The sequence below is a fragment of the Salarias fasciatus genome, chromosome 20 (assembly GCF_902148845.1).
Source record: "Salarias fasciatus chromosome 20, fSalaFa1.1, whole genome shotgun sequence".
NCBI lineage: Eukaryota > Metazoa > Chordata > Actinopteri > Blenniiformes > Blenniidae > Salarias > Salarias fasciatus.
This window is the reverse complement of record NC_043764.1, coordinates 24,990,223-25,003,024: the sequence shown is the minus strand read 5'-3', so window position 1 is coordinate 25,003,024 and position 12,802 is coordinate 24,990,223. Positions and strand designations below refer to the sequence as shown.

Genomic DNA, 12,802 nt, shown 5'->3' with positions numbered 1-12,802 from the left:
CACTGGAGTAAATCCAGCTAAGTGTGGGTGAGGGCAGGATGCACCCTGGAAAAGGCTGCCAGTCCATCACAGGGAAAATACATAGACAGACAGCAACACACTCACATTTACTCCTGTGGCCAATTCAGTCACCAGTTAATCAAACGTGCATGTCGTGAATTGTGGGAGGAAACCAGACTTTCCGGGGGAAATCCACACTCATGCAAATTGCACACAGAGAGGCCCAGATAGTATTTATCTCACAACATTCTTGCTGTGAGTCAAGAAGCCCAACTACCTCACCATTGAAAATATGGTGAAATTGAGAATTTTATGAGTCTGGTTATATATTATGTTGTGATATTTTGGAAGCGCTTTTTTAGCTGGTAGTGAGAGAATACAATTTTTGAAAGCATATTCAGAAATTTTACAGTGACTTTTTTAATTGAATGAAATTGTAGTTTACAAAACATGTATGGCACAGTAACATTGTTTTACATTTTCTGCTAGGCAATAGATAGATACTAGTCAGAAAAGGAAGATGCTATAATAAACAAATAGAAGATTAACTGACAAAAGGCCAACAGTTTCTCTGAAAGGATTAAGTCATCTGCTATTAGTTTCCAGCAATTAAAACTGTGTTAATGACCAAATTCTGACTGTAAGTTTTAATGGGTATGCCAAAAAAGCTTCTTTTTTTTTTTTTTCCATCAGAGCGATTGTCAAATTTGTCAAACAACTAGCATTTCAAGTCTACCCAAAAAACAACATTTCTAAATTTACAGTCAGAGAAAACGACATTTCGTCCAAGGCGAGACTCGAACCAGCAACCAATGGCTCAGTTGAGTCCACGTTGACGTTCAGATGACGTGTCGGCAGAGACCATTTTTCCCAGAGATGCACCGCGGTGCTCCGCTCCACGTCGTAGTGCGCATGCGCAGTGAGTTTGTGGCGGTGCGCTGAGGTGGACTTCCTCCGGTTTGGTCTGACAGAGAAGCAGCAGGACAACACTCTAGCCTCCCGACAACCCCTCAGACTCCAATATGATTCGGATAGCAGCTTTCCTCGCTCTGCTGGTGGTCGCCTGCTCGGGTAGGTCAGCGACGAGCAGCTGGGGAAGTTTAACGGAGTTAATAATCCAGTAAAGCTAACCAGGTTTAGCTAGCAGCTCACTCATTCAACCACTCGGTTCTGTCTGCTAGCATGTTAGTGTGGCTGAGTGTAAAACTCAATAGCTTTTACAGAGATTATACGTTCACTTAAAGTTAACTTCACTTCTGTTACTGACAGGAGAGAGCTGCACGGACCCCGTCATCTCCCCGTCGGCCTACACCACCTCGGACGCCGTCATCTCCTCCGAGTCCGTATTCATCGTTGAACTCAGTCTGGCCTGTGCCAACGGAGCTCAGGTAACTTCAACTCACAGATCACACAGAGCCCCGAATATCTGCTCATACTGTAAATCAAAGATCGTCAGAAACCTGCTGATACTGAGACCGGCCTGACTGTGATCTCTGTGCAGAGCGTGACTCTGTACGCGGATGTCAATGGAAGACAGTTCCCAGTGACCAGAGGCCAGGATGTTGGAAAGTATCAGGTAAGGCTGCTTCAGCATGAAGACACATGTTCTCACTCTGTCTGCTGCAGTTATCATATCTGCACACCTCAAGATAATGGCACTGTAAAAGGTTCAGTGTACAGCAGGAGAGGGTAACTTGTTTTTCACAGGCTTTGGCTGGAAATACTGATAATTTTTTTTCTAAATTTTGAGTTCAGTTAATGTAAGCTTTTCACGGTAACATTTTCTTCACTGTAAACACCGATTTTTAGGTTAAAAAATGCTCTCTGCTAGCCAAGGTGCTAGACACAGTCAATAATGAGAAAAACTTGACTGATTTAGATGAAATGAAGCTTATAATTCCTTGGCTGTATTGCATACATCACAAACAGTCATTTTCATTAGCTGCAGAATGTCCCAGTGACACCCTGAGGGCTGGTTATGCAGTGTTTAAGGGCCACATGTTTACTGCGGGCCTTGTGTTGCCCAGATCTGATGTACCGCCTCATTAAGTTGACTTCTCTTTCCTGCATTTGTTGTTTTTATTACACATTCACGATCCTCTGTTTAATCACAAAACATTGTCTGTTACATTTCTGCTATTTTGGAACTCATATTGACAAAATTGTGTATGAATGTCCGCTTAAACTCCACAAATGACTAGTTTTCAAAGAGGCACATACAGCATAATATAATGAGAGACGAGACAACAGTGTGAACAATGACAGCCATCTGTATGACGGCACTGTACAACCACACTGTGGTCCAAAGGCCAGAAGAACCAAAGTAAATACAGAAAATGGAGTGAAGTTTTACCTTTTTAGTGTTGTGAGCTCACCAATAAGAGCTGAGTGGTTGATGAGTCTGTCAAGTGTTAAGGTAAACTGCTTATTAAACCATTTGCAGGCACAGAAGTGGCTTTTTTATTTCAACAAATCAAGCATCACTGATCCCAAGCCAGTTCATCAATCTGAGTTTCTTTCTTTTCAGTATGGATTTTTCCTGTGTTGATGAAAATGATTTTGGTCATATCCTTTAGTCCCCTGCTGATCATGGAGATAATCTTCTTTTTTTCTTCTTCTTCTTTTTTGTAACATTCTGAAAACCAGATAACTTATCAATGAGTTGGAACAATCAGGACTTTTCTGGTCAAGAAATGATCAGTTTTTAAATTAATGGTATCCTCAGCCAAGAAGAAAATGTTTGCCTGAAATTGAAATCGCTCGTCATGACCGACCCGGTTTTTAGTTGAGTCACTTGAAGGTAACAGATGATTTCCTCCGTCAGGTTTCGTGGAGTCTTCCTCACAAACAGGCCAGCTCTGGAACGTATCAGGTGAAGTTCTTCGACGAGGAGTCCTACAGCGCCCTGCGCAAGGTCCGTGTTTGATGAATCATTCAGCTCACATTTAAATGTGCTGCTTTCACGTAAAGACATTTTAAACTAATCTGTGTATGTGTGTGTGTGTGTGTGCTATTTGTTTCAGGCCCAGAGAAACAACGAGGACATAAACGCTATTCAGCCTCTCTTCTCCGTCAACATCGACCACAGGGTGAGTCTTGAACCACAGACCCTCTGTCAGTAGAAAAGAATTAGAAGCGAAATAAGCGCTTGAACGATAGCTGCTAAGTCATTACTTCAGTAAAGAATTTCCTGACCGCCCCTGTGCGTGATAAACCCTCATCACTTTAATCTTTCAGCTGATTTGGAGATTTTCTTTTCCAACCAGCTGACGTCTGATTTTGTAGAAAAAATGTTTACTTCCCTCTGAGCGGCTAAAGAGACACTTTCCTTGGAATTATGTAAATTTTCATGATCATCTTTTAGGCTCTTGACTCACCGCGTTTCCAAAGACACATCTGAAAAAACGCTGAGAGGTTGCTAGTTTTTCCTGCAACTGCTAGAAGTGGGAGCAGTCAGATGTTAATTAATACTTCAAACATCAAAGATCAGATTTTATTGGGTGCGATCCACTTGGACAAGTTATTTTTATATTCTGACCTTGATCTCTTTTAGAGACAAACCTTAAAGCTGCTCCACTCATCCTAATTATTCAACCACTGCAGAGGTGGAGCTGCAGCAGCCCGTTAGATTTGTTTGTATCTGATTAAAGGATGGATCGCTTCATTTTCCCTGAATAGTTGTATATAACTGATCTTTGCTAAACTTGTGTAATAGTTTTTCAAATTTGTATTTCCATTCTACATTATGAAATTGATTTGTTGTACATGTTTGTAGTTGTTTATTTTTATGCAATCTTCGATCCAATGTGTTCATACATTATGTCTAAGTTTAATTTTTATTTAATCAGATAAAACCCAATGTGATTAGGATGTTTTTTCGCTGGCCAAAAGGTCATCAGCAAACATCTGAGAAGTTAAAGTGTTATACAGTAAAAAGTTCTATAACAGACAACAAACATTTTTAGATCTAATAACAGAGACACTGTTCAGTAGGCTCCTGCTGGCGATCCCTCAGGATAGAACTGCAAGTGGAATAAATTTATCTTCAGACTGTAAAGTATTCCATGTCATGGGGACAGCAAAGCTGAAAGCTCTTTCTCCAAAAAACAGTCCTTACACAAGGAACGGATGAAACACAAGAAATGTAGGAGCATAAGGCGCAGCCTCAAAAATGATGGTAGAATCAGACAGGTGAGGTTGTGCTGGGGGAAGAAAGACACCATGCAAGGCAAGGAATAGGGTATTAAAGGTGAAATATGAAGTTAAAAATAAACAGAGGGTTCAAAATGCTCACTATCTGCTGTTCCTGTTGTTCATAAAACTCCCTGGTTGACCTGTTTTAAACATTCTGTTGGTGATGTTTCCCCCTCCTCCTTCCCGCAGGGTGCGTGGAGTGGTCCTTGGGTATCGACGGAGGTGGTGGCTGCGCTCATCGGCATCCTGGTCTACTACTTGGCTTTCAGCGCCAAAAGCACCATCCAAGCATAAAGACAGAAACCACTTTTTAGCCACTGGATCGCTGGAGAGGACTGAGCTGGTGGAGCTGGACCAGCGATCTGTTAATCAGCGCTGCGACGGGAGGACTCCACTCTGTCGCTCCCGCCGCACTGGGCCAAGGAGGAAAAGGAGCAGTCATTGTGTTTTTTTTATTCAGACTGTGTCTGTGTGCGATCAGTCTTAATTTACAGTTTTGTCTACGGATGAATGGGATTTTTTTTTCTTTCTTTCTTTGGAGAAATGTCCAGACCAATAAGCCTGGATAGAATTAACATTGAACATAAGCCTTTTTGATCTGGAACAAATGAAACGGCTGCCAGTGTGGACAGTCGGGCTGGTGCAGACCCTCTGAACACCAATAAAGGGAAGGTCTGGCCTTTCAAACATATACAACATGTGGAAGATGTTCCTGCTCGGAGCAGACCGACTGGTGATGTCTCTTCCAGGAAAATGAATAAACGGCTTGTTTTCACTCCAGTGTTCTGTGATGTTCTTGAGATAGTCCAACAAAAAAGGTCTGCTTTCTGTTAATTACTTCTACTTCAAGACAAATAGGGGAAAATGTATGATTTCTTATCCCGTAGGAACAAGTCACATCTGTTTAATACTGGCAGAGTCCAGACGATCGATCTGTCCTCCAGAGGTCGATGCACAAGTTCAAGTACAACATTGTGGATATTCCTTAACAGTTACAGTTACTCTTCTTGGAATTTGATTCAATGAAGAGTTATCTACTGTACAAATAGAGTTTCAAGTTTGACAGATCACATAAGATTGCTTGCAGTTCACAGACTTATTAAAAACTGTTTCAGCTCTTTCTGTAAACATGTCCAGATAAGTGGTTGAACTCTCAGCGGGTGTGCTGACCGTTTCCATAAAACAGATGCAGAGCGACGCTGTCCCACCAGTATTTTCCTGATAATTAGGATCAGATCAGTGTTCGAACTCAGCAGCTCATCAGCTGTTGATGCTCTGTCCTGTTTCCTCTCCATCCCCAACATGAAAGATGCTTTATTTTTTTTTATTATTATTTTTTTATTATTATTATTCTGTGGATGTTTCCTCTTGGCTCATTGTGTAGTACCTCATCTCAACACACTGTGGCAGCACTGTGCTGCATTGTTTATTTTTTATTTTTTTAGCTGTAAGTCTGAAGCCAGCTCTCACTTTATAAACTGATAAATCCTGACCCTTGCTTGTCCGGTGTGAACTATGATCCTAATGCTGTTTAAGCTCGGCTTCACATCTCCACCGACGCAGATTTACGAGCACTCACAACACACTGCCGGCTGAAGTTACCCGGTTTTGCTAGAGAGATTTAAACTTAGCCCGTCTATTTCTGTCTGTCCCACATCAGTGTTTACGCGCACGGCTGATACACTCCTGCCAATTTAACTTCTAAGACAGCAGCACAACTGCACCCTCTCACCGAGTCCCGTGAGACTAATGGGGACGCCCCCCCCCCCCCCCCACACACACACACACACACACACACACCCTGAGTAACACTATCTGCACATGCAAATACTGTCTACAGTACAGAACACAACAAGTTTCTCAGATGTCTGATTTTCTTTCTTTGGATTTGTCCTCTCGCACGCTCACGTGGTGTAAGCACATCTCCACTTTTGTCTCGGGGCACATCACAGTGCTGTTCATTCAAAAAGGGGTCACATGAATGACTTTCGGATCCGCCCCGACGGAGTCACCTGTCAGATTTAATTCAGTGGAGTCGGTAAGCAAATGGCGGTCATACATACTTCACAGATCAATGGCTCCTTAATGGCGCCGGATAGTTCCTCCGTAAGGTAGATAATGAGCTCCAATCATCCAGCCACACCTGAAGTGGGGATTGAATTGCCTGCAGCATCACCCTTCAGAGTTAATCATCTTAACCTTCACAATTACTGCAAAATCGATGTCAGGGTGTTCTCACCTGTTTAAAGAAGTTATAGGACACCTGGGGAAAATAAAACGGTCTACTTGGATAAGCCTTGAACCTTAACACGCACCCCAGTGTCAGACTGCAGGCTACTGACTGTTGTACTTCTATCTGGGTGTGAACAGAAATGTCATGCATGCACAGTTCAACCCCTTCAAAAAAATCTGTCCAGATTATAAAACAGAAAACATTTACATTTTTCCTACAATGTTTAAGTGGCCCCCTGAAATCATCTTGTGACCCTTGTGAGGGTTGCGACCCTCGGGTTGAAGATCACTGGTTCACTGGATCACTGATCACTGGCATTTAAAAATCTGCATTTGTTATTACACAAATACAATGAAACTGGATGCGTAAAGAATAAAAAAAAAACCCTGAAAGGACTAAACTCTAAAAATACACCAGTCAGTCACACACAAACACAAAACAAACATCCTGCAGGTATTGCACACGTCACTGCCAGCATTCAGGGCAGTAATGTGGTTAAAAATAGTCTCTGAGTCTGCTCGCCCTGACCTGCTCAGTCCTGGATCTCCTGGCCGCTCGAACAGAGAGCAGATGGACACAGACCGGTTCATCCACGTCCCTGATGGTGGGACAGGCTGAAGAGCAGGGGGCCCAGCACAAAGCCCTGCGGAGCGCCGACCTGAGGCTGAGGCTCACGTTCAACCACTGAGGACTGCTGAGGACTGCAGTCTGTCCCTGCAGCACCATTTTGAAGAAAGGTGAGATGTTTAAATAACTATTGAGGAGTATTTAGAAATTTTTATTGCCTAACATGCAGTCTTCAGGACATCTTCCTAATTAATCAGAAGTAAATTAATGTTTATTTTTTTTTAATTGTACTTCAGTTTTGTGCTTCGCAGACACTCCCTGCATCGATCTCAGGGCCCAAACTCCACATATTGACTGGCCAGTCAAACCCATACGGCTGTTTATGGTTTAAAATGAATGGAGCTGCAGTTTGTTTCCACCCTGTCGTATCAGTGAGGTGTCCGACCTAACCTTCTGATGTTCCCATTCAGAGTTATTGATCCAGGAAGCTCGAACTGCTTTCCAACTCGGCAGACCTATCAGAGTGTGGGAAGCAGAGCGCGGCTGGATGGAGGGATATAAATGGACTGAACAAACAAACATTTAAGACATCCACACAAGCTTCTTCCTCCAACGATAAGTAAAACGTGCGTAATTCCAACCCACACACATCAGTGGCCACAGCTGAATGAAATATTTAGGGATGTAGTTGTTATCTTTTCAAATTGAATGCACTCACAGGAAGCCACAATTTATTCTGTCACTGAGGGATTGTTTGTTTAAAGGAATTTTTTTTTCTCTTGTTTCAGACACTAATTTCTAAAGTAACGTCAACGAACACCACTTGGGGTTTAGATCTCGATTTACGAAAAGCATTGTTTGTTTTTTTGAAGGTACAGAATAAATATCATTATGATTGAAATCTAAACTTTACTATCATCACATGAGATAAAACGTTTCACCGCAGAGGACTGTGGAAATCTTTGAGGGGCCCAAATCTATGGTCCCACACATGTCAGGCTTAAGATACGCTTTTAGTTCACATAAAGGTTAACTCGGGCTTAGACAGCTGTAATGTTTTAAAATTAGTGTGGGAGATGAGGACTGCATTCTGTCAATGGGAAAGGCCCAACACACACTCTATGGTGTGTATTTCTCTCTCTGTGAGGCCTGAAAACAGGAGTGAGAGTGAAGATATCACTTTTCTGGCAAAGGCTACAGAAAAGCTGGATTTACCATGATCCTCCAGGAGTGTGTGTGTTTTGCTTCTGATAAAATCAGAGTGGGGAAACAGGGGTAATTTAAATGAGCATTTTGCGCTTGATACTGCTTTTATCCACTGCGGAAAGATTAAATGGAGTGCTGAGTATCCACAACTATAAAATGAAATGTGATAACGTGGAGGTGAAAGTGTTTGGAGAAGAAGTGTATAAAAAAAAAACATATTGTAGAGAGAAAAGCTGTCACAAAGTCCATGTGGGAAAAAAAAACAAGAGCAATGTGTCGAAAAGTATGATCGAAAACTATGACGACTGTAAAGAAAACTTGTGGTGAAGCAGTTCTCAGTAAAACCCTGTCACACAATGAGTTGTTTATGTTTCCTTTTCAAACATGTGATGTGCAGAAGTCATCATAAACAATGCTTTCATTAAGTCCCCGGGGGGCGTTCAGTGTTTGTTATCTGGGATCATCATCATGATAAGACCGGTTCACACAGCTCGTCTGGTTTTAACAAGATGAGATATCTAATGAAATTCACAACCAGGCGGATACAGACCAGAGGTCTGGATTATCTTCAGTTGTAGATCAGCTTTCTTTTTATTGTCATTTTATTGTCATTTTAAAACGTTCATGTACAGTGAAGTGCAGTTTTACATCGAACCCAGAGAGACAATAAAGATTTACTCATGATAATGAGAAACTATGAATATTTCTATCTATAAACAGAAAATAAGAACATGGAGCTAAGTGGAATATAGGAAAATACTATAAAAAGTCAAATGTATTTAACAGCTCAGTAACAATGTCATTCGACATTCTTTCTTCATGGTTGATAAGAAAGCTTCACCTTCAGCTTCAGGTCAGCTTAAAGTGTCTCTAAAGGCCTGTGATGATAAAACTGTAGATGGAAATGACTACATGTTGTGCCGCGTTTCATCAAGAGATCTGAAGTGTTCCTTTGGTTCCCGACATTAGGGCAACGTTTAGAGGGAGCAGGTTTCCAAAAACTCCAACTTGGCTGATTAACTCTTAATATGATGTTACCATTTATCCCCAAAATTTTGAATATCACTCTCCCACAAAACTTCATTTTAAATAGAATCAGAAAAACGGTTTCCATCCAGCCAGTGTCACACTTTTCCTGGTGGTTCATTCTCGTGTCGTCCAACAACAACACTTTGCCAGTTCCCTCATAACGCTTTGACTGATCCGTGTAATGCAGTTTTCCACCAACAGGAAACAGGCCTCATGATATTGACAGGCCAGCACTTCTGGAAATTCAACACAAAAATGCTTTTATTCAAAATATCAGTGTCACCGTCAACAGGATCAGTTTGAACTCGGTATCAGATCGGAGAACAAATATCTGTGGAATCGCACATCACGAACGTCCTGCAGCTGATTTCTGAAGACGTGTACAGGACTGACCAATGGAAACCAGAAACAAACAATCTCATGTGCAGCTGGTTCTCATAGAACAGGTTGTTCAGGATTCTTACTGTGTGAAAGATACAAGAGCATAGAGGGGAATTCATGATTAGATATGAAAGCAGTTCAGTGTATTTTAAATCACTAAAGGAATAGTTCTAATGGATCTGACGTAGACCGAGTTCAGGGACCACATGCAGCCAGCCCAGTTTCACCCTGTGTTGACCGGACAAGTAAAATACCACAATAACCTTTAAAATTAACAAAAAAATTACTGCAATCTCAACATATAGCCAATTTTAATGAAACACTCTGGTGCTAAATACAGTAAAATGTTTGAACAAAACTTCTCCTGTAGCTGTTTATAGAAGCTCAAGGCTAATTCTAGTTTAGGAGAAATGAGGCGGCTATCTTTCATGGCAGAATCTCCAGTATCTCAGCTTGGGTCTGAAGAAATCTGTTAAGAAAATAAAAAAACGAAAAAAAAAAAAACCCAATGTTTTGGCCCGAGGGCCTCATGTTTGACACCCCAGGTTTATGGGATCTGTCAGTGTCAGTTAAACTCGACTGTATAAAAGACCACCTCTGACTCTTGGTTGTCTGGTAGACACACCACATTTTCCATATTAGTGGAAGAACTTTCACATTTTTTGGACACAAGGTCGAGTTTGCTTGTGTTTGTGTTTCTCAAAAGTGATGGCCGGGGCTCCTCTCGAGGGAGCCGGAGATCATCAACACGTCAACATCCACAGCTTCTCTCACTGCTGAGGAGAAATCAGGATGAAAAGAAATGGATGGATGGAAAAGCTCTCAGTCGGTTCATTAAATCACAGATTTTTATTCCTGAATTTGTTGGGGACAAGTAAAAATTACAGAATGACACCCTGAAACCCTGAGTTAGTAGATCAGGTCGTTGAAGGAAAAATCTATTATATCACTGGGTAGGCCCGATTATGAGTTTGCGTGCGTGTGTGTGTGTGTGTGCTGCCAGGCAAAGAAAAGCTGCTTTGACAGAGGTGTGTCTGTGTGTGTGTGAGTGTGTGTAACACAGACACCGATGGGCTTAACTGGATTCAGCAATGTGGAAACTGGCGTCGCACGAATGATTCCCACACGGAGTCCCACTTTCCTGTCAGTATTGTCCTCTCTGCCCGCTGGTCACACTTCACACTGCGTGCTAATGCAACAATCATAAAAGTGACTGTATCGTTTCCACGCCGACTTCCCCTGTCCTCGCTGCGACAACACTCATTGTTCTGGATTATGAGTTCAGGGGAGGCGTGTTGGACGTATAGCTGCAAATGAAAGGGTTTTTTGCCGTCTGTCTCCTCATTATCTCCTCCTTTCCTGCTCTGGGTATCATCTAATCCGCTCTGCCTGCCAACCATATATGGGAAAAATGCCAATATCGCTGTCTGTCACTTTCATCTTCTGTTTTTATGGGTGTTTTTTTTTTCTTGGTTAATTTCAGCGTGTCCTTCATAATTTACACTGGAAGGTCAGCTGCTGGAGTACACATTTTTGACATGTACGTTCGCTGCTCATAGCTGGCCCCGAGCCATGAAAAACTCTCAGTCAAACAGGAGCAGACACATCACAACAAACCTTTCCTCGGTGCATAAATCCTGCTGAACGAGCTCCCATAAAAAAAAGAAGGGGTGGTTTTATCAGACGCCGTCCACATGCAGGCATGTGGACGGCGTCTGATAAAAACACCTTTTTTTTAAAGGGAGCTCATTGTAAAAACAGGTTTTTACTATGAAGAAATTATGGTTTTTGTTGAGGTGTAAACAAAACTACACTTTTAGAATGAGCTCAGGAGCAACCTTTGGGCAGCAGAGACACATCCCTCAGTGCAGAAAAGCTCCAGGCTCCGCATGTGATTGATACCCCCAGCGGTGAAGAGTGGGGGAGTGGGACTGGGGGTGGGGGGGCAGTCTGTCACTCCACAGTCAGGGGTGGCCCTTGAATTGATTTGAATGAGGAAGTTGCCCTATTTTCATGCCCTTCGCCAAGCGGCCATTTATTTCCTCCGTGCGACGCCGGGCCTGCCGGGAAGAGCCGCTCCGTCCATAATGAAGGGTTGACCTTGAGTTTAGACGCCGGCCGCGCTTCAGTATGGAAAGCCACGAGCGTTTGGACGCTCAGCCTAAACACACCCACATTCTTGCACGCACACACTGCGAGATTAGAAAAAAGCCGAGTTCTACCCGCCGGTCCATTCATCACGGGCCCTGACAGCTGAGGGATGATGGTGGTTGGGGTGCTAATAGCAACTATCAGGTCCTCTGTCCTGAGGGGGGGAAAAAGACAGAGGCTCAGGGAAAATCTCCGCTCTGATGGAGTTATTTATAGTGGATGTTTAGACATGTTTGCTCCAGCTAACTCTCTGCCAACATATATTATTTAACCATTTAATGTTCCCTAATGGGCGTGCTAAAAGCCTCCCTCATTGATCCGAGAGGCTGAACGGCTCTGAAATCCTCCGAACTCTCAACTTCCTGTCAGGAAGAGGAAAATACATGAACACCCCGAAAAGGTTTGGGAGAAGTTCATCTATTTCCTGACATAACAAAGTGAGACGCAGGACGCCGTTGCCGCAGCCTTTCATCTGGCAGACAATCAAAGTGGAGGCTTGTGTCTGAGGGGAACAAATGCACAGTGGCGTGTTGAAAGCCCAAACACGGCGGCGGCCCAGAGGAAAAGGTGAGGCTGCTCCTTCGACCCAGAGGAGCGCTCCCCAGACACCTTGAAAGCATCCCAGCATTGTCCTGCAGACACACACAGCACTGTTCTCTCATGTAAAAAGGATGTGTTGTACTTGGTCAGTCTGAGCGAACATCTTAGAAAAGAAAAAGAAAGGGAAAAAAAAAAAAGCATGATTATTTACAGAAGCCGCTGAATTTGCACGAAATGCGCCAAATCTTTATCTGGCTTTATACACACACACCATCCGTTTCTACAGTGGCTTATTCAATAAGTTCCATCATTAGAAAAAAATATAACAGTGCTCCTGGTCTGTCATGTAGCTTGAAAGGCGGTAAGTTGGTTACATAACTGTGTGTTTATGTGTGTATTCTAATTCGTGCAACAATAAATCATAAGGCAAAAGAACCGGCGGCTGCTGGTGTGATGTAAGAATCCCGACGATCCCGGCTCCGCTGGTAGCTCTAAGAATAA

The 12,802-nt window shown here is 42.7% G+C and overlaps 1 protein-coding gene across 1 annotated transcript; it reads left to right on the top strand.

The window, feature by feature from the left end:
- Nucleotides 1-898: 898 nt before the first annotated feature.
- Nucleotides 899-4,969, top strand: ssr4 (signal sequence receptor, delta). The gene is made up of 6 exons (XM_030118746.1): nt 899-1,071; nt 1,270-1,388; nt 1,502-1,576; nt 2,825-2,914; nt 3,024-3,089; nt 4,384-4,969. The coding sequence occupies exons 1-6, from the start codon at nt 1,023-1,025 to the stop codon at nt 4,486-4,488; spliced, it is 504 nt and encodes a 167-aa protein (XP_029974606.1). The 5' UTR covers nt 899-1,022; the 3' UTR covers nt 4,489-4,969.
- The last annotated feature ends 7,833 nt before the right edge of the window (nt 4,970-12,802 follow it).

Bases quoted from the DNA above. Each gene is read 5' to 3' on its own strand.
- ssr4 (XM_030118746.1), top strand. From the start codon at position 1,023: ATGATTCGGATAGCAGCTTTCCTCGCTCTGCTGGTGGTCGCCTGCTCG. The intron at 1,072-1,269 runs GTAGGTCAGCGA...TGTTACTGACAG, and splicing joins GCTGGTGGTCGCCTGCTCGG to GAGAGAGCTGCACGGACCCC. The intron at 2,915-3,023 runs GTCCGTGTTTGA...TATTTGTTTCAG, and splicing joins CCTACAGCGCCCTGCGCAAG to GCCCAGAGAAACAACGAGGA.